The sequence below is a fragment of the Equus asinus genome, chromosome 15 (assembly GCF_041296235.1).
Source record: "Equus asinus isolate D_3611 breed Donkey chromosome 15, EquAss-T2T_v2, whole genome shotgun sequence".
NCBI classification, from domain to species: Eukaryota; Metazoa; Chordata; class Mammalia; order Perissodactyla; family Equidae; genus Equus; species Equus asinus.
This window is the reverse complement of record NC_091804.1, coordinates 50,549,731-50,571,840: the sequence shown is the minus strand read 5'-3', so window position 1 is coordinate 50,571,840 and position 22,110 is coordinate 50,549,731. Positions and strand designations below refer to the sequence as shown.

General features: G+C 52.5%; 1 protein-coding gene across 15 annotated transcripts in view; it reads left to right on the top strand.

Moving 5' to 3' along the window:
* The window catches only part of GMEB2 (glucocorticoid modulatory element binding protein 2), a 39,632-nt gene that overhangs the window by 5,097 nt on the left and 12,425 nt on the right, over nt 1-22,110 (top strand). For 9 of the 15 annotated variants that reach the window (XM_070486308.1, XM_070486306.1, XM_044748580.2 and 6 more), the window contains 5 exons: nt 4,086-4,274; nt 11,811-11,991; nt 12,556-12,741; nt 18,288-18,391; nt 20,496-20,653. In XM_070486308.1, coding sequence (XP_070342409.1) covers nt 4,086-4,274; nt 11,811-11,991; nt 12,556-12,741; nt 18,288-18,391; nt 20,496-20,653 — 818 coding nt within the window. Of the gene's footprint in view, nt 1-4,085; nt 4,275-11,810; nt 11,992-12,550; nt 12,742-18,287; nt 18,392-20,495; nt 20,654-22,110 lie in introns of all 15 variants that reach the window. The other 6 variants (XM_070486309.1, XM_070486302.1, XM_014849106.3 and 3 more) reach the window with 3 other exon arrangements.

The following is a 22,110-nucleotide window of genomic DNA, read 5'->3' as shown; positions in this document are numbered from 1 at the left end:
AACTCTGTCCCCAATAAACGCCAACTCCCTCCCCTCCCCCAGCCCTGGCTCCACCATCCTACTTTGTGTCTCTGAATTTGACTCCTCAAGGTGCCTCACGTGAGTGCATTCACACAGTGCTTCTCCTTTTGTGCCTGGCTTGTTTCACTGAGCATAACGTCCTCAGGGTTCGTCCGTGCTGTAGGCGGTGTCAGGATTTCCTTCCTTTCTAAAGCTGGGTGACATCCCTTTGTGGGTGTGTATGGGCTGCATTTTGTTTGTCTAGTTATCTCTTGATGGACATAGCTTGCTTCTGCCTTTTGGCTGTTGTGAATAATGCTGCTGTGAATCTTGGTGTACAAATAGCTTTTTGAGATTCTGCTCTCAGTTCTTTTGCGAATAAACCCAGAAGTGGAACTGCTGCATCATATGGTAATTCTATGTTTAATTTTTGGAGGAACCACCAAACTGTTTTCCACAGCAGCTGCACCGTTTTACTTGTCTGCTAACAATGAACGAGCTTCCAGTTTCTCCACATCCTGGACAACACTTACTTTCCATTTTTTGGTTTGTGTTTTTTTATAATAACCATCCTGATGAGTGTGAAGTGGTATCAGTTTTCATTTCCCTAATGACTAGTGATGCTGAACATCTTTTCATGGGCTTACTGGCTATTTGCATATTTTTTTTGGAGAAGTGGCTGTTTTAAGTCCTTTGCCCATGTTTTAAATTGTTTTTTTGTTGTTGTTGAGTTATAGGAGTTCTTTTTATATTCTGGATATTGATCCCTTACGAGATATATGTTTTGCAAATGTTTTCTCCTCTTGCATAGGTAGCCTTTTCACTCTCTTGAGAATGTCCTTTGATGCACAATAGTTTTTAATTTTGATGGAATCTAATTCATTTATTTTCTCTTTTGTTGCCTGTGCTTTTGATGTCATATCCAAGAATTCATTGCCAAATCCATTGTTATGAACTTTTTTTCCTATGTTTTCTTCTAAGAGTTTTACCATATTAGCTCTTATGTTTAGGCCTTTGATCCATTTTGTGTTAATTTTTGTATAAGGTGTAAGATAAGGGTCCAGCTTTATTCTTTTGCATGTAGATGTCCCTGTCCCGTTGTCCTGATGCCATATGTTGAAAAGACTGTCCCCATTCCCTATTGAATGGTCTTGGCACCCTTGTCGAAAATCAGTTGACCATATATGCAAGGGTGCAATAGTGCTTTCTTTGCCAATTTAATTTTTTAAAAAGATTTTCAAATGGTAAGATAAACTTTTATGGTTTTTTGATGAACAGTTCTGTGAATTTTAACACATGTATAGATTTGTATAGCCCCTCCCACAATCAGAATACAGAACAGTCTAACCCCTGGCATCCACTGATTTTTTTCTCTATCACTATAGTTTTGCCTTTTCCAAAATGTCATGTAAATGAACTCGTACAACATGCAGGTCACTCAGCCTAAATCTCTGGAGATTCATCCAGGTTGTTGCACGTATTAATAGTTTCATTTTTTTTTTGTTTAAAGATTTTATTTTTTCCTTTTTCTCCCCAAAGCCCCCCGGTACATAGTTGTATATTCTTTGTTGTGGGTTCTTCTAGTTGTGGCATGTGGGACGCTGCCTCAGCGTGGTTCGACGAGCAGTGTCATGTCCGCGCCCAGGATTCGAACCAACGAAACACTGGGCCGCCTGCAGCGGAGCGCGCGAACTTAACCGCTCAGCCACGGGGCCAGCCCCTAGTTTCATTTTTTTTTTAATTGTTGAGTAGTATTCTGTTGTATGGTTGGACATACAACATAGATATTCTGTTGTATGTTTGTTTATCCATTCGTCTACTGAGGGTCATTTGGCTTGTTTCTAGCTTCTGACAATTATGAATAAAGCTGCCATAAAAGTGCTTGTACAGGGGCTGGCCCTGTGGTGTAGTGGTTAAGTTCGGCGTACTCCACTTCTGCGGCCCAGGTTCACCTGTTTGGATCCTGGGCGTGGACCTACTCTATTCATCAGCTGTGCTGTGGCAGTGACCCACATACAAAGTAGAGAAAGACTGGCAAAGATGTTGGCTCAGGGCTAATCCTTCTCAAGCAAAAAAAAGAGGAAGATTGGCAACAGATGTTAGCTCAGGGCTAACCTTCCTCAGGAAACAGAAATTCATTTTACAGGTTTTACTGGTTTTGGTGAAGAAGATTGGCTCTGAGCTAACATCTTTATTTTGCCTTCATTTCTAAAGGGTTTTTTCACTTGTAGACTCGTGGACTGGCAGTTCTTTTCTTCAGCACATTAAAGATGTTTTCCCTGCCTCTGGCCCCACCGCTTCTGATGAGAATTCCAAAGTCCTCTGGGTTGTTCTCACATAGGTGATGTGTGTGTTTTATCAGCTGCTTTTGAGGTGGTGTCACTTTGTCTTGGGTTTTCAGCAATGGGATTATGATCTGGGCGTGGATTTCTTTAAGTTCATCCTGTTTGAGGTTTCCTGAGTTGCTTGAGTGTGTAAGTTTATATCTTTAACTAAATCCAGGAAGTGCTCAGCTATTATTTCTTCTAAGTTTCTTTCCAGCGTCACAATTTTTTCTTCTTTCCTTCTGAGTCAATGACACAGATGTCGAACTTTTTGATATTATTCCACATTCCCTGAAGCTCTGTTCATTTTGTTTTTCCAGCTTCTTTCTGTTCAGATTGGATGATTTTTATTGATGTCATTATTGTTATTTCTCTCTTTCCTCTCTTATCTCCATTCTGATATGGGTCCTATCCAGTGAATTTTTTATTTCTGTTATTATATTTTTAATTCTCAAATTTCTGTTTGCCCATAACTTCTGCCAGTGCTGAGACTTCCTCTCTTTCCATTTGTTTCAAGAATGTCTGGCTTCGTCTTGAAGCAATGTATAGTAGCTGGTTTAAAGTCTCTGTGGATTCCAGTGGTCATCTCGGAGTGGGCTTCTCTGGATTATTTTTTCCCTTAAGAGTTGATCAGACTTTCCTGGTTCTTTGTATGTCAAATAATTTTGGATTGCGTTCTGGATACTTTGAATATTGTTGTGAGACTTGGGGTCTTGTTTAAACCTCAGGGAGAATGTAACCATTTTTGTGGAAGCAGGAAATGGACCTGGTTCAGGCTGTAGGTTCCCAGCCCTCCTGGGGTGGTCCTCCCATCAGATCAGTCTTCAGAGCGTTGGCAGAGCCCTTTGGATCTGTCCTGGGGGTCACTTCTCAAAACCTTTAGTTTGCCACTTAGGATCAAGTTCCCACACGGACAGTTGTGGAGTGACCCAGGCATTTGTACACTCTAGGGTGCAATCCCTTTCAGCACCTCCCTCCTCTCTGTTCTCCCTCGTACCCTCTGACCTCAGAGTCCCCTTCCTTGTCCTCTGGCTGGATACCTGGGCTCTTGTGTGTCCTCTATGCTGTGACACCTTGGGACAGGGTCTGCTCTGGGCCACATGTCAGAGGACAGAGAGCGGGACAAGTGGGGACCCCTACGGTCTTTGGACTAACTTGCCTCTAGTCCCTGAGTTTCAGGTGCCTGCCCGGCCACCGCCATCCCAGGGTTTTAGCAGGGACTGGGCTTGTGGGAGGGCAGAGCCAGCAAGACAACAATGATAATAAAAGCAGGGAATTCCGCCCTTTGTGTCCTGTGTGGGTTTCCCTTCCCTCCTCCCAGACCAGAGACGGAACTTGTCTCCAAGTGCTTTCTGTGCACAGCTCTGGGATATGGGCTGCCTCTGAGTTCAGGCCAGGGGGCACAGAGGAACAAGTAACAAACCAGGAGACTCACCTCCCGAGGAGTCTCCTTGGACTGGTCTCCTTCCCCGACCCCTGCTGTGGACACTGAGTTTCCAGGCCCACTTGCAGCAGCTCTGTGCCTTCTGCTCAGGGATTTTAGCTCTTATGGTAGCAAAGACGGGTGGTTTGTGCTTATTCCGTCCTCACCAGCACCAGAAGCCCTGGAATAGCTCTTCTCTTGCCGTCATTTCTGTCCGAAGATGGCGGGCTGGGCCTGAAGGGTGGGTCTGCGCAGATGCATACGGCTGCAGGCACTGCAAGTGCTGTGTGGACGCAGAGGCTGCCTGTGACCTGTGCTCTGCCTGTTATTTCCTCCAGGACTTGGGACCCTGGCAGAGTGACGCGTTTGGTCCTGGGCATCCTCTTCAGCTGTGCCATGGCAACCCCGGATGTGAGCGTCCACATGGAGGAGGTCGTGGTGGTGACAACACCTGACACCGCAGTGGACGGCAGCGGCGTGGAGGAGGTGAAGACTGTACTGGTCACGACCAACTTGGCTCCTCATGGGTGAGGACGGGCCTCTGTCCTTTGAGGGCTGGTCAGGCTTGGGTGGGCATCCTGGGCATGGTGTAAGGGGGGACTTCAGGACTGTCCTTTACTTAGTTACTGTAAGCTGGGCTCAAGGGTCTTTGTAAGCAGAGAGTGTGAAGGAAAAGTAGAAATGTCACACCAGCCAGGAAGGAGAGGTAGTACTTCATCTTGGCCTTTTTCTCCTGCATCCTGGCCACATGGTTTTCATTTCCAAAAATACATAGTTTCTCTTTGGGTAAGATGGACAGCAGGGACAATTGGGAACCGTTTTTTCAAAATGAAGATGAAGAGCCAGAGGTTTTCTCGACATTCCTTCTGATAACGGTGAGTGTTCTCTTCCCCATCTCTTGCAAGGGGGATCCAAATAGAATGTTAGTTGGGAAAAAAGTTGATGTTTGACCTAAGTGGCTTCCTTTGCCATCCCCGTGGCTGGAATGGTCCCGTGGGGCAGAATAGCTCCTGCCCATGCACTGCCTGTTGCCTCTGCCCCTCGCTGGATGGGCTGAGGTGAAGGGGCAGATCAGCCCTGGACAGAGGGGCCAGCTCTCCTCAGCTTCCTGCCCGGAGGGGTTGGGCTGAGGCAGGTTGTCCTGCTGGCCTCACGTGTGCTCAGTCCCGTGTGTGGCGTGTTCCCACTGACCTCAGCCTGTCATCACAGTAGGGGCGAGCTTTGGCCTCTTCGCCGTCTGCGAGCTTTTGCGAGGAAGGACTAGACCAGGGCCTGGCCACAGCCGCGGTTCCTGTTGCCGCAGAGAGGACACCAGGGTCTCACTTCTTTGCGCAGTCTGCTGCTGTTGCTCTGTGGTCCGGCTGGGCCTCCGGACGGCCTTGCCTTCATCTCTGTTGCTCTGGAGCTCTCCTTCTGGGACCGATGCTTTTACCTGCCCTCCTGTGGGCAGGGCGGAGGCAGGCTTAGCTCTTGGTTGGTTCCTGGTTCGATTTATGTGATCCTCAGCTGCTTCGTTGACAGCGTGTGACCGTGTCTGTGGAAATGCAGGACCTTGTGATTGGATTTTCCCACCTAAATTCTCCAGTTACCCTTGCCAGTAGGTATGTTGTCTGTGTACATGCTGTGGGCAGATTTCCAGACAGTGACACCAGCGTGTCCAGTCCACATGCTCTGCAGTGACCTCCCACTCCCGACCAAGAGGGTTGACCAGGCCCCCTCCCTTGGATTTGGGACGGGCTGAGATGCACAGTGTGGCAGAAGTGACACTTGCTCAGAACAGGTCCAGCTGCTTCCTCCTGGTGTCCTGGGGCACTTTGAGGAGCCCCAGCCCACGGCTGCTCTTGTGGAGACGCTCTGGTCCCGGTCAAGCCTAGCTTTTGAGTCACCCCACCCAGGCTCCTGGCCTGGCAGGGAAGGGGCCTCCAAGTGGATCCAGTCCCATGATGGGGTCTTCCCGGCTGCAGCCCCCAACATTGTGGCTACTGCCGTAGGGTGACGTGATTCAGGCCTTTCTTGGGGGGCGCCATCGGTATCAGCATCTCTAGGTCTATCCGCTTGGGCTGGTCAGGTTCCCCAGAGAATGTGTCTTGATCAGCTCTGGCAGCCATAACAGAATGCCATAGATGGTGAGGCTGACACTTGAGAAACTTATTTTCTCACAGTTCTAGAGGCTGGGAAGTCCAAGATCAAGGTCCAGCAGAGTTCGGTTTCTGGTGAGGACTCTCCTGGCTTGGGGATGGCCACCTTCTTGCTGTGTCCTCACATGGTGAAGAGAGAGCTCTCTCTCCCTCTCTCCTCTCAGATTGCGGCCACACCTTTCTGTCCTCATTTAACCTTGATTACCACCTAAAGACCCTGTCTCCAGGGTCTTGGGTTCTCTCTGTGCTCCTCCCCTGTTAGGGCAACGCCCACCCCAACTGTGCTCGGGGGCCTATAGACAGGGCTCTGCTTTTTCCTCCTAGGGTCTTCTGCCAGATGGGGCTGGGGACAGTGTTTGACTGTATGATCTGGGGTGGGGGTTGTGTTCATGGTCTGGGGATGTAACTGCTCATTTCCCAGCTTTCAGCCAAGTCTTCTTATCTTGACTCCTCTCATTCCTGCTGCCAGAGGCACCCAGTGCCCCCAGGTCTCCAGGTTTGGGGTTTTGGGGCATAAATGGGGTTAATGATCATCTTATCCCATGTTTAATTTACCATTTTACTGAAGAGTTTATAATAGATTTTTAAAAATTGAAAATAGCTTATTATTACAAAATATATAGGGTAGAAAATGAGAAAATACTGATAAGCAAAAATGAAAGCAGGGTGCGTTCCTACACCCAGGATTCCTGCAGCTAAGACCCTAGAGCAGGTCCTTCCACATGGTCTGTTTACGTGTGAATGCACGATACATGTATGACATGGACGTGGGACACTGCACTAGGACATTTCCGGCACCCCACAGCCCCCAGCCCTTCCAGTCGCGCAGACGAGCTCTGACCGCACCATGTGTGCAGCTGTCTGTTCTGGTCTCGTCCTGTGTTAGTTGGTGGTCTCCACCTTTCCGTGTTGGCACATGTTCATATCTTCTGATACTCAGTTCCTGCTCATCCTGGTTCTTTGAGGTGGACCCTCTCTGCCTTGAGGGGCAGGCTGCTGGGACAGTGCCCTGGAGGTGCTCAGAGCTCTTTTCCTGGCCAGAAACTTCTGAGGGTAGAACAGAGGGTCCTGCAGCCAGGTCCTTGATTTGGTTGTTATTCTGAGGCCATTTCTAAGTTTGAAAAGCTTTTGCCAGGTGGGAACTGGAGATGTAACACAGTTTGGCCCCCATATTCCCTGCAAATTCTGCATCCCACAGGAGACTTGCCCTCTTCCCACACATTGTCATCTGCACTCCAAGAGCCAGTTGACACTTTCTGCTTTCCACCTGAAATTTTCCTTATGAGAGCCATACGCAAGTCCGTCAGGGTGTTTTCCACCTTCAGTGACAGTGGCTTACATTTTTGCCAGCTGGTCCCCCACTGCATGGCCCAGGGTCCCTTTTCCAAGCCTACTACAGCCACTCGTGCCCCTGGCTGGCCCTGCTGACATCTCTTTGCCTTCTCCCAGGGTGGGGAGCAGTGCCCCACTTTTGGTGCGGTTCTGTGTACATTGCTGCATAACCACCATAAAACTTAATGGCTTAAAGCAAACAGCACCTGCTTGTTGCTCCTGGGAGTTGTTGGGTTGGCCAGGCAGTGGTTCTGGCCAGGCCTGTGCTGCTGGCCCAGCTGGGTGGTCTCGCATGCCCTCACTGGAGTGTCTGGGGTGCTAACTGGGATGGCTGGGGCTTCTGCACATGGCTCTCACCCTCCAGGACACCTGCCTTGCTGTCCTCATGGCAGAAGGTTCCAGCAGCAGGCGTGGGAGCTGCAAGCCTCCTAGGGCCTGGCTGCATCCTGTGGTCATAGTGCCACGATACTGAAGTGCTGCCTGTGTGGGTCAGTCATTGATGGAGGGAAGGAGAAGCTGTGTGTGTGCCTCCTCCTTTGAGAGGAAAACTGCATGCTGGCAGCGGAGGGAGGTTTATCTTAAAGGACCTGAAGATATTTATCTTCTTTTTCTGCAGGAAGTTTTATCTATTATCCTGCTAGTTAAAAGTTGAGATTTGTAGGCTGCATGTTTAAGAAAGGGTGGGGGAGTGAAGTGAGTTAATTACTTTGTGGGCGCTGGGTTCTCTCCTGCCTGGGCATTTGGGAGAGAACTTGGGAATGTTCCTCACTGATGCTAGGGCTGTCTCCCGCCCACGCTTTGCCGTGTCCACAGGCGCGCGTGGCCAAGGCCAGGAAGAAGAAAGAAGCACTGTGTAGATAGCCGGCCGTCCCCACAGACATTTGCTTTAAGTAAAATGGATGTTTTTCGAATGAAGTTTGAACTGCAAATGCCAATTAATTGGCTTCTTGCAGGAGTGGTGGAGGATTCCTTCCTGCAGTGTGTGCAAAGTGGCGGGCACAGAGGCAGGCGGGCGGCGGTGACCTCTGCCCCTTGTGTCTGCCTCCCTGGAAGGCCCTTTGGTCTTGGTGGGAGCCATCGCTGTGGATGGCTGTGGCCTCTTACTTGCATGCAGTGTGTGATAGGGGCCATGGCTCTGGCTTGTGAACTGCTGAGCTCTCTTCCTATCTCCCACTCCTGACTCTGACCCTGTGTCCTGGTTCTCTTGTGGTAAGGAGCACATTCTCCTGTTGTGTCATGATCTGCTCTACCTCCCAGAGCTCTGGCTTAAAAGGACAGCTTCCCTTTCTGAGTTTACCCACCTCCGTTGGAGTGCTGATGTTCTCAGTGTTATTCTTTTTTTTTTTTTTTTTGAGGAAGATTAGCTCTGAGCTAACATCTGCCACCAGTCCTCCTCTTTTTGCTGAGGAAGGCTGGCCCTGAGCTAACATCCATGCCCATCTTCCTCTACTTTATATGTGGGACGCCTGCCACAGCATGGCTTGTCATGTGGTGCCATGTCCGCACCCGGGATCCAAACCAGCAAACCCCGGGCCACTGAGAAGCGGAACATGCGCACTTAACTGCTGCACCGCCTGGCCGGCCCCGTCGGTGTTATTCTTCATGCGAGAGTGACTCTTCATGGCCCCACAGACCAGATTCCAAGTAGGCATTTCTCGTCGGCTCTCATTTCTGGCCTGTGTGAGGTGAAGTACAGCCTCGGAGACTTGGAGGGCAGCGGCTTGACTGGGCAGCATCCCCAGTGCTCCGGGGCTGTTGTTGCAGAGGAGCGGTCGTCAGCAAGCGAGAGGGCAGCCTCTCGTGGACAGTTGGCTGCTCCCAAGGATGCTCTGAGCTGTCAGTGCAGGTCCTCCGTGGGGCAGGTGGAGTTAGATGTGCGGGAGGCTCCTTGGGAGAAGCACCTGGGAAGGATAAGGGGGGGTGTAGGGGACAGTGGTGCCCGTCTGACCCAATGGGAGGAGTTGGGTGGGAAGAGCCTCAGGCCCAGTGCTCCGAGAGGTCAGTCAGGCCCTGGGGTGATGACACAGACTGCTGTGAGAGGAGCCTCCGGGCCTGGGCAGCCGGATCCCTGTAGGCGGGTTCTCTGTAGGAGCTGAGTGCCGCCCACGGTCCCCAAGGCCTCCTGTTCTCCTCCCTAAGGAGCTCCTCCTCCCGCCTGACCCCCCCTCCAAGCCTTTGCATTTCTTGCTCCTTTTCCTGCGTCCACGGCTGCCACTGCCTGGACCACCCCCACTCGCCCTGAGAATACTCCCCAGGGGTCTCTGGCAGATCCCCAGGTATCTTTTAGCCAGAACAGTCAGCACTGCAGGCCACCCCTCCCTGTTTCCATGGTGGCCTCTCTCCTGGGGCCTCACTCTCTCTGCTGCTGCTTAGATGCTGGCACTTCTGGGCTCAGAAAGGCTCTTTCCTCCTCACTTACCACTGTCACCTTTCCCGTGGAATCCCCTCTACAGCCAGGGCTTCACCGTGACCCCACGTCTGGGCCAAGCCCTGATCTAGGCTGAGCTGCAAATCCGCTGTGAGAAACATCTACCCAGTGGGTAACAAGCGATGGTGTAGTCACAGAACGGAACGAGCCAACCACCAGAATGAAGTCCTGCGGCTCCACACAGCAAAAGTGAACCTCGAGACCTGTTGGCAGGAGGGAAGCCAGACCCCAAAGAGTCTGTACTGTGACTTCTTTATAGGAAGCTCAGAGGCTATAACCTGGTCTGTGGTGCTAGAAGTTGAGGTGGTTGGCCACCCTAGGGGCAGTGACTGCAGGGACCTCAAGGGTGCTCCTGTGGCCTTGCCTTGCTGCCCCCGGGGGTCTGAGCATGTGGGTTACACCTCTCAGCCCCCCAGCCAGACACTAGCTGGGCGTCCCACAGTCACCCCAAGTGTGTCGTACACTCCAGCCCAGCGCCCACAGAGTCCGGTGTGTCCCCTCCCACAGGGGGACTCTCCCAGTGGCCCTGGGTCCTCTGCTGAGGTTCACACTCAGTCTGTCGCCGGCTCTCTCAGCTCATTTCTTGCCCCTGAAATTCCTCCTCTGCTCCGCTGCCACATGTCCTTCTAAAATGGGAGTCTGACCACGTCTCTCCTCTGTTAAAGATCCCAAGGCTTCCGGTTGCCTTCGGGGTCAGTTCCTACCCTTTAGCATGGCAGCGAGGCCCCTGCCTCTCTGCCTGGCTCGCACCCTGCATGTCTCCTGGGGTCTCCCATGCTGTCTGCACTGGCTCCTGGCTTGCAGTATTTCCCTGGTTCAGTGTCCCCCAGAACAGGTGGCTGCCCTGGCTGTTTATCTTGGGTCCCTGTTCCTCCCAGTCGGGGGAGGGTGTGGTGAGCTGTGGGGAATCAGGGCTGTGTCCTTGAAGTCTCTACCCCAGACCCTGGGCTGGGGCCACTGGTCAGGCGAGCGCTGGCGCCGTGCTGGTGGGAGAGCGGCCACTCTTGGGAGGCCTCGGGCGTGGGTGTTTGCTGAGGGACTTGTTGGACACCATGTGCCATTCCCTAGAGCGTGTTTGTTCATGAGCAAACCTCCTCCTGCACTGTGGTGCCCGACAGAAGAATGCCCATGTCGCACACTCAGTGGTCACGTGAGCACACCTGGGGCCCAGCCTGTCCTGTCCACGTGGCTCCCGGGTTCCACAAGCCAGACTAGCCTCCTGTCTCAGACGGTCAGCACGTCTTCTTTGCGGGGTTAGTTCTTAGAGGGGGTGCCTGGGTCAGAGGTGCACGCCCTCCAGGCCGTGGGCACACCCCTCATGGTGTCACACATCCACCCACGCCCACCTCACGGCTCATGTCTGTCACGCCCACTTGGTGGTGCTGTGGCTGCTGGAGCAGTCTCCTTCTGCACTGCTCTTGAGAGGCCTCGGGCTGCCCCCATTCTGCACGGTCTCTGGTTGTGGCCTCCCCGTTTCACTTTGGGCTTCACACCGGGGGGGGGCTCCTTCTGGAACTCCGGGAAGTGAGCTGCTTGTCTTCCTCGTGTTGACACATTTCCCCCTAGTTCTTTCAAAGAAAAATTGGTGTCCCCCCACCAGAAGGTTTTTATTTTTATTTTTTAAGGCAAATTTATCATCTTTTTTATTTCTTGGTTTTGTATTGTATAAGAAAACCTTTTGCCACTTTGAAATATTTTAAAGTTGTTCTTTTTTTTTCCTTTGAACACTTTTATGGTTTTACCTTTTGCCTTTCTGCTTGATTTGTTTATGCCATGGGTGATTTTTTTCTTCCTTTCTAAAATTTTATATTTTTCGGTAGTTTCTATAACCATGTGAAATCATTATAATATGATAAAAGACTTTAGTACAGAAGAAACTTTATTAAAGAATTCACTAGACCCACTTACGCATTTGTTGCTTCCACAAGCATGCGGTGCTGGTGTCACATGCCAGGCACTGTTGTGGGTACCAGAGACACAGCCATGAACAAAAGAGACCATTGGAGAAAGCCCTGCTCGGGGGTAGCAGTACAGGGACCGTCAGCGCAAGGTCCCCTGACGCACACGGCCACTGGGCTTCCAGACTAACGCAGAAGCAGCAGCAGAGGGTGCCCAAGGCCCACCGTTGTTGGGTGTGCTGATGTTTCTCTCCCCCTCCTTTCCAGGGGCGACCTCACAGAAGATAACATGGAGACAGAAAATGCGGCAGCAGCTGCGGCAGCTGCCTTCACAGCATCATCGCAGCTCAAGGAAGCCGTGTTAGGTAGGAGCCAGCCTTCTCACCCAGTGCCTGCAAGCAGCTGTGGAGGTGGTTTTCCCCACAGAGACGGTGCTCCGATCAAGAGGGTAACGGTTCACAGGCCCTTCCGCTGCTTTTGCGCAGATAGGCCCATGCGTGGTGGGGGCCCAGCTTCCAGGGCCTCCTGGTGGCTTGGCTCTGCCTGGAATGGCACTAGCCTCGCCTGTGGCAGGTGGGGAGAGCCCCAGCTTGGCAGCTCTGTTGGTTACCATCAGCGAATGGTAGTGAAAACGCTTCCTAGCTCCTTTGGTGTTTTCCTGTTGCCTGACGTTAAAGGCCTCAGAACTTTAAAACATCAAGAATAATTTTCTCTAGAATTGTTCCAAGTAAAGTTTGATTTTATTTCCTTAAATGGCTCTTCAGTTGGACCATAGTTTAATGTAATTATGCTAATATGACTGTTGTTAAATTGGTTTTGTGAATTGATCTGAGACTCTGACTCAGGGCTGATGAGAACCTCCCCACCTGGGTCCTGTCCTGGTCCTTCCTGGATTCGTTAAGTTTCCAGATTGGCAGCTGTGTTTGTGCTTTTGCAGGAAGTGCTTTGCAGGGGTTGTAACTGATTTTCTATGTTTTCCCTTTCCCTGTCAATCACTTTGTGAGAAGTGAAGATGGCTGAAGAGGAGGAGAACCTGGAGGCAGAGATCGTGTACCCCATTACCTGTGGGGACAGTCGAGCCAACCTGATCTGGAGGAAGTTTGTGTGCCCTGGCATCAACGTGAAGTGTGTTCAGGTGAGGGTCCCACGCAGCCACGCATGGCACGTGCGTCCTGGCATCAACGTGAAGTGTGTTCAGGTGAGGGTCCCACGCAGCCACACACTGCCCATGCGCCAGGCCTTGCAGCACTGTGACTGCTAGGCAGACGGGAGAGCTTGCTCTGAGGGGTGTGACCTGTACGCTGGGGTACAGGAGGCAGAGTCCCAGGGGCTCGGGTGAGCAAAAGACCAGGAATAAGCCTTCTGGGATGGGAGAATTGTCGCTGAGGGCATGAGGGAAAGCATCTGGGATAGTAATTCATGTTAGTGGAACACAGCTGTGGAGGGAGGCTGGAAAGCAGCTTTGCTCATGTCGGGGCAGCCATGATGCTAAGCTGGGAAGCCGGCTTTATCTGGCCGATTGAAGGAGGGATGTGCTTTGGAACCACGCCTTCAGTCTCCGCGAGTGAGAGGGATGGGAAAGCTGTTCTTCCTGGTTACATGGTGGGTTAGGTACCCAGACTCCACCTGGTGCTGAGAACAGCCGAGAGTGCTAGTCAGAGTCTTCACAGAGCATCTTCTAGATGTCTCAAGTTGGCAATAAAAGGAAGAAATACTCAGGCCGAGGGCCCGAGGATGGTGGGGCTGGAGAGAGGCAGAACTGCAGCCCGGTTTTCACCTTCAGAGCTTTGTCTGGCCCTGGTCTTCTCTGCCTTGCAGAGCTGGAGATGAGGAGGTGAAGCCCGGGGCTCCCCCGCAGCATTGTTGGCGGGTTGTACCCTGTGATACTGCTGCCTCCAGGGTCTCCCCCACAGTGTTAGGGTGGGCCACTGACAATGTCCTCCCAGCCCTGCTCAGCCCCCCAGATAGAGTGAAAACTCCTGCCTCACGTCTCAGCACTGAGTGAAGAGGGAACCCTCTTGAGGAGTCCTGTGTAGCCTGTACAATCTGAAAATCTCAAGCCGAGAGTTTAGTTGTGAGCGGTTCCTGGCTGGCAGTTGCCCCAGGCATCTGACAGAAGCAAATGAAAAATTCTTTTTGGAGGAACTCCTCTTTATCTCAACTTTCAAGTAATATTGGCAAAGTTCCAAAAGAAGGAGCTGCTCACGTAAAGCAAACAAGACCAGTGAGCACACAGGAAACGGAGAACCTGAGCTAGCACATGCAGGAAACAGCACTCAGGCAAGCACGTGCAGGAAACAGAGCACTCGAGTGAGCACACAGGAAACAGAGCACCTGAGTGAGAGCGTGCAGGAAACAGAGTGCCCGAGTGACAGCGCTCAGGAAACAGAGTACCTGAGCGAGCACGCAGGAGATGGAGCGCCTGAGTGAGCATGCAGGAAACAGAGTGCCCGAGCGAGCACGCAGGAGACAGAGCGCCTGAGTGAGAGCGTGCAGGAAACAGAGTGCCTGAGCGAGCACGCAGGAAACAGAGTGCCCGAGCGAGCACGCAGGAAACAGAGTGCCTGAGCGAGCATGCAGGAGACAGAGCGCCTGAGTGAGCACACAGGAAACAGAGCGCCCGAGTGAGAGCGTGCAGGAAACAGAGTGCCCGAGTGAGAGCGCTCAGGAAACAGAGCGCCTGAGCGAGCACGCAGGAGATGGAGCGCCCAAGCGAGCACGCAGGCGACAGAGTGCCTGAGTGAGCACACAGGAATAGAGTGCCCGAGTGAGAGCACACAGGCACCCAGACAGCAGAGTCCCCACAGATGCTCAGGTGATGGGATTTTGAGGCACAAATATGAAATAATGATGTTGATTTATTTCAAGAATAAAAGGCTTGAATAGGAGTAAAACATAAGCAGATTTCAAAAAATACTAGAAATAAAAAATAGAATTAAAATTGAACATTTTTGTGAATAAGTTTCACAGCAGATTAGACACGGTTGAAGAGATATTTAGAGAACTGGAAGATAGAGGTAAAGTTATCCAGAATACAGACTACAGAAATAAAAAGGGAAAGTAGAAGCAGGAGAGTCGAATGCATTATCTGAGCTCTGGCAGGAGAGCAGAGGGAGGTCAGGGAACTTCCATAACCAGTCCTCAGTTCAAGAGACATAGCAAATCCCAGAACGAATGGATGAAAAGAAACCCACCACATTTCAAAGAGCTATGGGTGCAGTTCAGAGGGCCTTCCACTGGCTCCATCTGGGGCAGTTTGACATCAAAATAATTAATGATAGTTTGGATTGTAACTCAAGTAAAATAAGAGCCTGTTTCTTATTTTTTGTTTCATATTTGTTGAGTTCATATTTATTTCAGTGTTTCATGGCATTTATATCAAATAAATAGGGAGAAGTAAAGCTCTTACATTAGAATGCCAGCTAATAAATGTAGAAGGAGTGATGGAGCCAGAATGCTGTGAGTGGGTGTTGAAACTCATCAGTGAAAGCTGGTTGAGGAACAGGGTATTTACTTAAGTCTCCAAATATCCCCATCAATTTGGTATTAATTACAGAGGCAAAACAGTAATTTTGCAGTGGGAAGGAAGCCTGGCAGAGAGCTCCTTAACCAACTGATTGACATTTAGGTGTCAGGATTGGGACAAACCTCCACATGGGTCTCCTAATCGAGTGACAGGAAGTCTGTGACATTCCTGCCAAAAGTACATAACCTGATTCTACTTGTGAGAAATTTGTGTCATCCGACACACAAATTGAGGGACAATTTACAAAAAACTTGACCTGCGTGCTTCAAAAATGTTAAGGTTGGGAAGACAAGTGTCCTGAGGAGCTGCTCCAGTTTGAGGAGCCTGGAGGAACGTGACAGTAGGTGCAGTGCGCAGTCTGGGCTGGGTACCACATCAAATAGAAGTTGCTTTAAGGCTCTGCTTGGGGCAGTTTGTGAAATCTGAACATGGTCTATGGACTAGGTGGTATATTAACAGTAATCTTCTGATCCTAAGGGGTGCACGTGGCTACGTCAGAGGGCCTTGTTCTCAGGAAATAGACAGGAAGTGCCTTGAGCAGGGGCCTGATGTCTGCAGTTCACCCTCCACTGTTTAGAGGAGTGGTGTGCACACACGCGTGCACACAGACGGAGAACAAGGAAGCACAGGGCCAGACACAGACAGTCGTTGAGCCTGGGAAAAGGCGTAGTAGTGCTCTTTGTACTTCTCTTGCAGTTATTCTGTAAGTTTGAAATAATGGCAAAATAAAAAGTTAGAAATAAACAAGAGATTTACCAGAGATAGCATCATAGTGGACTACAGAGTGAGAGGCAAAGAAGGTCCTAGAGTAGCCAAGAGCAGACACTGACTCAGGAGCAGGAACCCACTGGCAGCTGAGTCCCTCACAGCGCCCGTGGGAGCTGGAGGACGGCAGAGCTGCCTGCTTGGGCTGCAGGAGGATGTTGCACTGCATGCAGTGAGACTTTCTTTAAAACTAGGGGGGTAAGGACACTTTCAGACAAAACTGTTTGCCACCGTCAAGTCATCACTGAAGAAACGTGTTCTAAGAGACGTATTTCAGGCGGAGGGAAGTGATTCCAGGCAGTTTTTAGGTGCAAGAAGGTGCGAAGAGTAAAGGAAGTGGGAATGTGAGTCTAAGTGGTCCACTCTGTGTGACCCTGGTGGCTTGCCTTAGGAAGGTTCTAAAGAAGCATCCAGTGCTATGTGTACTGAGGTCAGGAGGGATTGAAGGAGTCACCTTAGCTCTGGACCCTGACAGCAGAGGCAGGTGCAGCGTCCACCGAAGAGCAGAGTGCAACTTCCTGACTAGTGAGAAAAGTCTGGAAGGCAAAAAGCAATCGTCTGCCCAGAGAGAGGCAAGACGACGGCGTCTGGAGAAGGCAGACTGGTGGAGGAGAGCACAGAATCCCAGTGAGAAATGCACTGCTCAGGTGGCAGCTGGATTATCCAGGTGCTGCTGGGGTGGGCCAGAGGCGATGGCTAGAGATGGGCTCACATGTGGGGGTGTGCAGAGCCTGGGCACCGTGTGAACTTCCTGCTGGCTTGGGCCAGTGGTCAGAGAGGTCTTCCGACTCCGCCTGCCTGGGCTCAGAGCCCATCTCCCAAACAGCCAAGTGAAGGGTTCACTGGCTTCCTGGGCTCAGGGAGGCAGTGTGCAGATGCTCAGGAAATGGGGAAGATGACTTCCTTCAGCAGGGCTTCTCCAGCTGGTTGCTTTTGCCATGACCCAAGCTGATGGAGACTCAGGAGCTGAGGCATTGGCGGCAGGATCATCTGGGCTAGACCTGAACACAGACAGCAGGGCACCTCGAGAGGAAGTCGCCCCCGGGAGGGGAGGTCTCAGGGAGGGGAGGGCCTAGGGAGGGGAGGCCCTGGAGGCAGCCCCAGTGCCCTGGCCTGGGTCCAGTGGTGCGTCCAGACCACAGTTGGAGCTTTTGTTTCTGTCTCTGCTGAGACTCAGTGACTCCATCTGCAGCCTGCTTGTTTTCTAAGTAAACAGAGTTTTATTTTGATTCTTTGGTTCTAATAAATGCTCATTTAACAAGATTGAATAGGATATTTTACCTTCTCAGGCCAGCTGAGCTCCAACATTGGGTGAAACTAGCAGGCCCCAGAACCCTGTGAGTGGGGAGGACAGCCCCCTGACTTTGAAAAGGATGTCTGTGCGTCTCAGTGCGAGAGTTCGGCGTGTTCTGTGCTGTGAAGGGCACTGTTAGGAGTGGGCTGGGCCGGGTGAGGGGCGCTCACAGTTCATCTGGTACTCTCTGTCTCAGGTTATTTTCATCTAAGACATGCACAGGTCTTCCTCAGGTTATGGTGGAGTTATGTCCTGATAAACCCATCATAAGTTTGAAATACTCTAAGTTGAAAATGAATTTAGCACCACTAACCTACCCAGCCTCCTGTCTCAGCCCCACCTCCCTCAGTGCTCAGAACGCCGACATGAGCCTGCAGGTGGCAGAATCACCAACACAAAGCTTGTTTTATAATAAAGTGTCAAGTATCTCGTGTAATTGATTGAGTCCTGGACTGAAAGTGAAAGCCGTCTGGTCCAGCATGGTTGTCAGTGTATTGGTTGTTCACCCTTATGAGGGCAGGCTGGCCGGGAGCTGCGCCTGCCACAGCCCAGCATCACCAGACAGCATCGTACCAAATGTCACTAGCCTGGGAAAAGATGAAAATTTGAAGTACAGTTTCTGCTGAATGCGCATTGCTTTTGCACCATGGTAAAGTTGAAAGATTCTAGGTGGAACCGTTCTAAGTTGGGGTCCATCTGTATGCTGTTTGTTGAATGAATCACTCCTAAGAAGGTTTGCTGACTCCCATCTGCAGAGAGAGCACCACATCTCCCTGAATGGCGGGGTTGCCTCAGCTCTCCCCTGGCCCTGGTGTCTGGTGTGTCCTTAGGCAGACAGCGCCAGGTGCTCAGCTCCCCCCCTGGGCGTGGGCAGTGCCTGCCACTGCTGACAGGAGGAGGCCAGCTCCGCACTCCAGCCCCTGTGCAGGGGGGCCGTCCCTTTTGCTCCCTGACTTGTTCTTTTTCCCAAATCAAGATTGCCGCTGGCTGAATCCTAAATGTTAGATTGAGAGCCAGCCTGCTGTTCCTCTGTGCCATGGTGCTCTGCCCGCCGTCTGTGCCCCTTCCCCAGGCTGGGCTCCAGACGGGAGGCCCGGCGAGAAAGAAGGGCAGGGAGGGGCTGCATCCTGACCCTGTGCTGCTGCGCTTCCCTCCACAGTACGACGAGCACGTCATCAGCCCGAAGGAGTTCGTGCACCTGGCCGGCAAGTCCACCCTGAAGGACTGGAAGAGAGCCATCCGCATGAATGGCATCATGCTCAGGTGGGTGAGGCCGGCGAGCCACACAGCTTCAAGTGCCCGTGACTCTGTCACGCGCCCCACCTGGCGGAAGCACAGTAGCCATTGCTGTTTCATTGTTTCTTGGTTTTTGAAAGGGAGGCACATTTTGGACATGAGAGTCAGTAGCATCCCCGGGGGCTGCCCGGCCCACTCTCTAGCCTGCATGCAACGCTGTCAGACGTGGAGAGTTTTTTGTCTCATTTTGATTCCACCAATTCTTTACCTGGCGGAACTTGTGACTACTTCATCAGTAAAATATTAACAGTGTAATAAGTGTTTGCACGTCATACGGGCCCCCAGGCGTCATCTCTCAACATAGCCTCTGTGCTCTTCTTTATGTGCATTACTTCTTACTGAAGTGGACATGCAAAGCACACAGGTCATTGGTGAGCAGCCTCCTGCCTCTGGATGAGAACGTGCTCCTGGCTTTCCACCGCAGTCGCCAGCCTGGGAGAGCCAGGTCCACAGCCTACTTCTCTCTAGCCTGCGGTGCGTGTTAGTCTGGCTGGTTGTCTGCACTGTCTTTCCTGGCATGGCCAGTCTGCCTGGTGAGGGTCCTGTCTAGACCATATCTGCGTTTGGTGGCTGCATCTCAGTCTCCTCGAGTCTGGATGGTTCCTCAGCCTGTTGTGGACTCGGCAGTGCTGGCGCCCCTTGCGGCCTTCAGTGGTGGCGTGCTCTGGGGTCAGGAGTCCACTTTCTCCCCACACACTTCCTTTCCCTCTGAAATTCATTAGAAATTTGTGGGAAGGTTTGGGCCAGTTCTCAGCTACCTCACATAGACATCAGGTCTGAGAACGCTGAGGGTCCAGGGGTCACTCCTCAGGCTCCAGTGGCCATACCGGCCTCCATGGGACCTCTCGCTCCTGTCTGTGGGAAGCTGCCGGGGCTGGTGTTAGGGCCAGTGTCTGCTCTGTGGCCACCCTGGGTGTGTGTGCCCTGTCTCGGATGGCCTCTGACCTCTTCCTGTCAACTGCAACACAAGGAGGAGGATGCCTTCTGAGAAGCCTAGGACAGACGCTATCCAGGCTTTTAGTTCACCCCAGAGGCCACCTCCCAGGTCCCACATGCTCACGCTTTCTGCTCTGGTGGTGATGTTAGCCCCTCCTGATGTGGCCTGGCCTTCTGACCAGCCTTCCCGCCCTCCTGCCTGTGCCCATCCCCGCAGGCCTGCTGCCTGTCTGCCTGGAGACGCCAGCCGTGTTTGACGGTGTCTGGTGTGGCTGAGTTGGTTCGCTGTGCTGCCGGAGGGGCTGCTGTCCTCAACGCGTTTGTTCTTGAAGCGGCTCCCTGCTGCCCTTGGCTGTGCCTTTGCTGCCAGGGGAGTGCCTGTAGCCCGTGGTTGGAGCCCTGACTCTACAGAGCTGTGTGACCCTTGCACTGGTCAAGGTGCGCGTGTTGAGACGTGTGAGGCAGAGGGAAGGGCCTGGGGAGGGCCATCCAGGAAGGCAGAGGACGTGCAGAGGGGGAATTCCCTTGCTGATAAAACTGAGGACGGGAAGTGATGCAGCCTGGAGATTGCAGGAAGCCAGAGGCACCGGGTCCTGGTTTTCGTGTGTGGGCAGAGGGCAAGCCTCCTCCTGAAGGGCTTGGCACCTCTCTGTTTCACAGTTGGCTGTATAGCACGCGGCTGTGCCACTGCCAGTGCCTTTGTTAGCTGTGGGTCTGCTCCCCGGGGGCCTGCGGATGGCAGAGCATCCTGGAAAGGCCTAGCCCCACAGTGCTCGACCAGCATCTCGAGGACACCCGCCAGTCAGGGCCCCATTTCTCCCTGGGGGCACTGGCCATTGCAGTTACACTGCCTGTGGCCACAGTCACACACAGGCCACCAGGGCCAGCTGCCTGGCTGCAGCAAGTCCCCGTGCTGGCTGAGAGCTTTGTGCTGGAGGGGTGACAGAGGCCTGTCTGGGAGCTTCTGTGGAGCCCACCTCCGCCTCCTGAAGGCTTGGCCTTGGTTAACCACTCTGTAGCCACCACCTCTCCTGGGATCTGCTCCCAGACCCCGTTCCTTGCAGTCGCGCTCGCAGGCGCCCTGGCCGCGGCCTTGGGTGCAGCGGGTGACACTCTTGTCCCTCCTCTGCCACAGGAAGATCATGGACTCCGGGGAGCTAGACTTCTACCAGCACGACAAGGTCTGCTCCAACACTTGCCGCAGCACCAAGATCGACCTCTCGGGAGCCCGCGTGTCCCTCAGCAGCCCCACGTCAGCCGAGTACATCCCGCTCACGCCTGCCACGGCTGACGGTACGTGCTGGGGCTGAGGCTTTGCTCTTGCTGGCTCAGCATGACCCAGCCCCACTCTGGCTCCCGCCTGCAGAGGTGAACAGGAGGTGAATGTGCCTGCTGCTTGGGCCTCTGTGCGTGCACACATGGCAGCCTGCTGTCCCCTCTGGGCCAACGGTGTCGGTGGCCACCTCTGGCTGAGTTGCTGTTTTCATCCACAAGGGAGATTAAAGTACTTTTTCTTTTTAAGCCATTTTTGTTGTAAAATGTAATAACTCAGTAGAGAAGCATATAAGAACAGTAAGGCCGAAGTCCAGTGCCCACACCACCAAGTTTGACCCATCGGGGGCTCCCCTCATGTCCCGTCCAACCCCCACCCTCCCCTTGCAGCTGCGCCCCAGCTGGGGGCCCACTCTTCCTGCAGCACTTGGCGCTCTGCTTGTGTGTGTGCGCGCGTGCTCCCTGCCGCTTGGGTTTCCACCGACGTGCTTAGCTGTTCTTCCCTGTTGATATCTCTTGCTCCGACTTGTAGAAGGACTATGAGTTCTTTCCAGGTTTTTGAGTAGAGAAATGCTCTTTAAAGCTGCAGTGAGAGTGAAATCAGGTCCTGAGCTCCCTGTTCGTGTCACCCAGGGATGATCCCAGTGTTGCATTTCCACTGGTGTCACTTGGGTTACCCCTACACTGTCACTCCATGGGGTCAGTTTGGGCGTGCTGCCGTGTGTCCAGGAACCGTCCTTATCACTGACCAGACAGTGGTCAGTTGGGAGGCCTTGCCCTGTACTTGGGAGGAACGAGAGGGAGGCCGGGGGCAAAGGCGAGGTCCTGCTGTTTACCCCAGATGTGCTCCCTGCGCCCTGCCTGAGTGGGCTGGCGGCTGCAGTGCGGACAGCTGCTCTGGTTTGGTCCTTCTTGGGCGCTCCGGGAACACACAGGTTGCCAGTCAGCTCTTTCCTCGTGCAGTGGTTACAGTTGGCAGTGATGAGGCGTTTCTGCACCAAAGCCCCAGGCTGGGTCCTGGTCTGGTTCCCTGGACGGCGCGAGGCAGTGTGGGGAGGGGCCAGATCACAGCCCAGCCCCTCCTCCTGGAGACACATTGGAACATGTGTTCCACTCCCGGTGGGCCAGTAGCTTTCCTGAGAACTTGGACTCAGTTCCTGAGAACTGAGGGTCACGTTGGGTTGTTGGGTTCAGACCCTCTGCTCCGTCTTATGACAGGCAGCCCATCATAAGCAGACTGACCTCTGAGGAAGGGCCGGGCTCTGAGCGCTCCTGTCAGTGCATGTGTCCGGTGAAGTGCACGTCGGGTTTAGGATTTAGTTCTTTGAACTCTGTTGTCCCTTGATGATTTGGCCAGTCTGTCTATCACTTTACTTAAACTCATCTGTGTGGTGGTTTCTTCAGCCAGAGTCTGTGAGAGCAGCTGGCTCGCCTGTTGTGGAGTTAGTCAAGGGTTTTGTATCAGCTCAGAGTGAAAA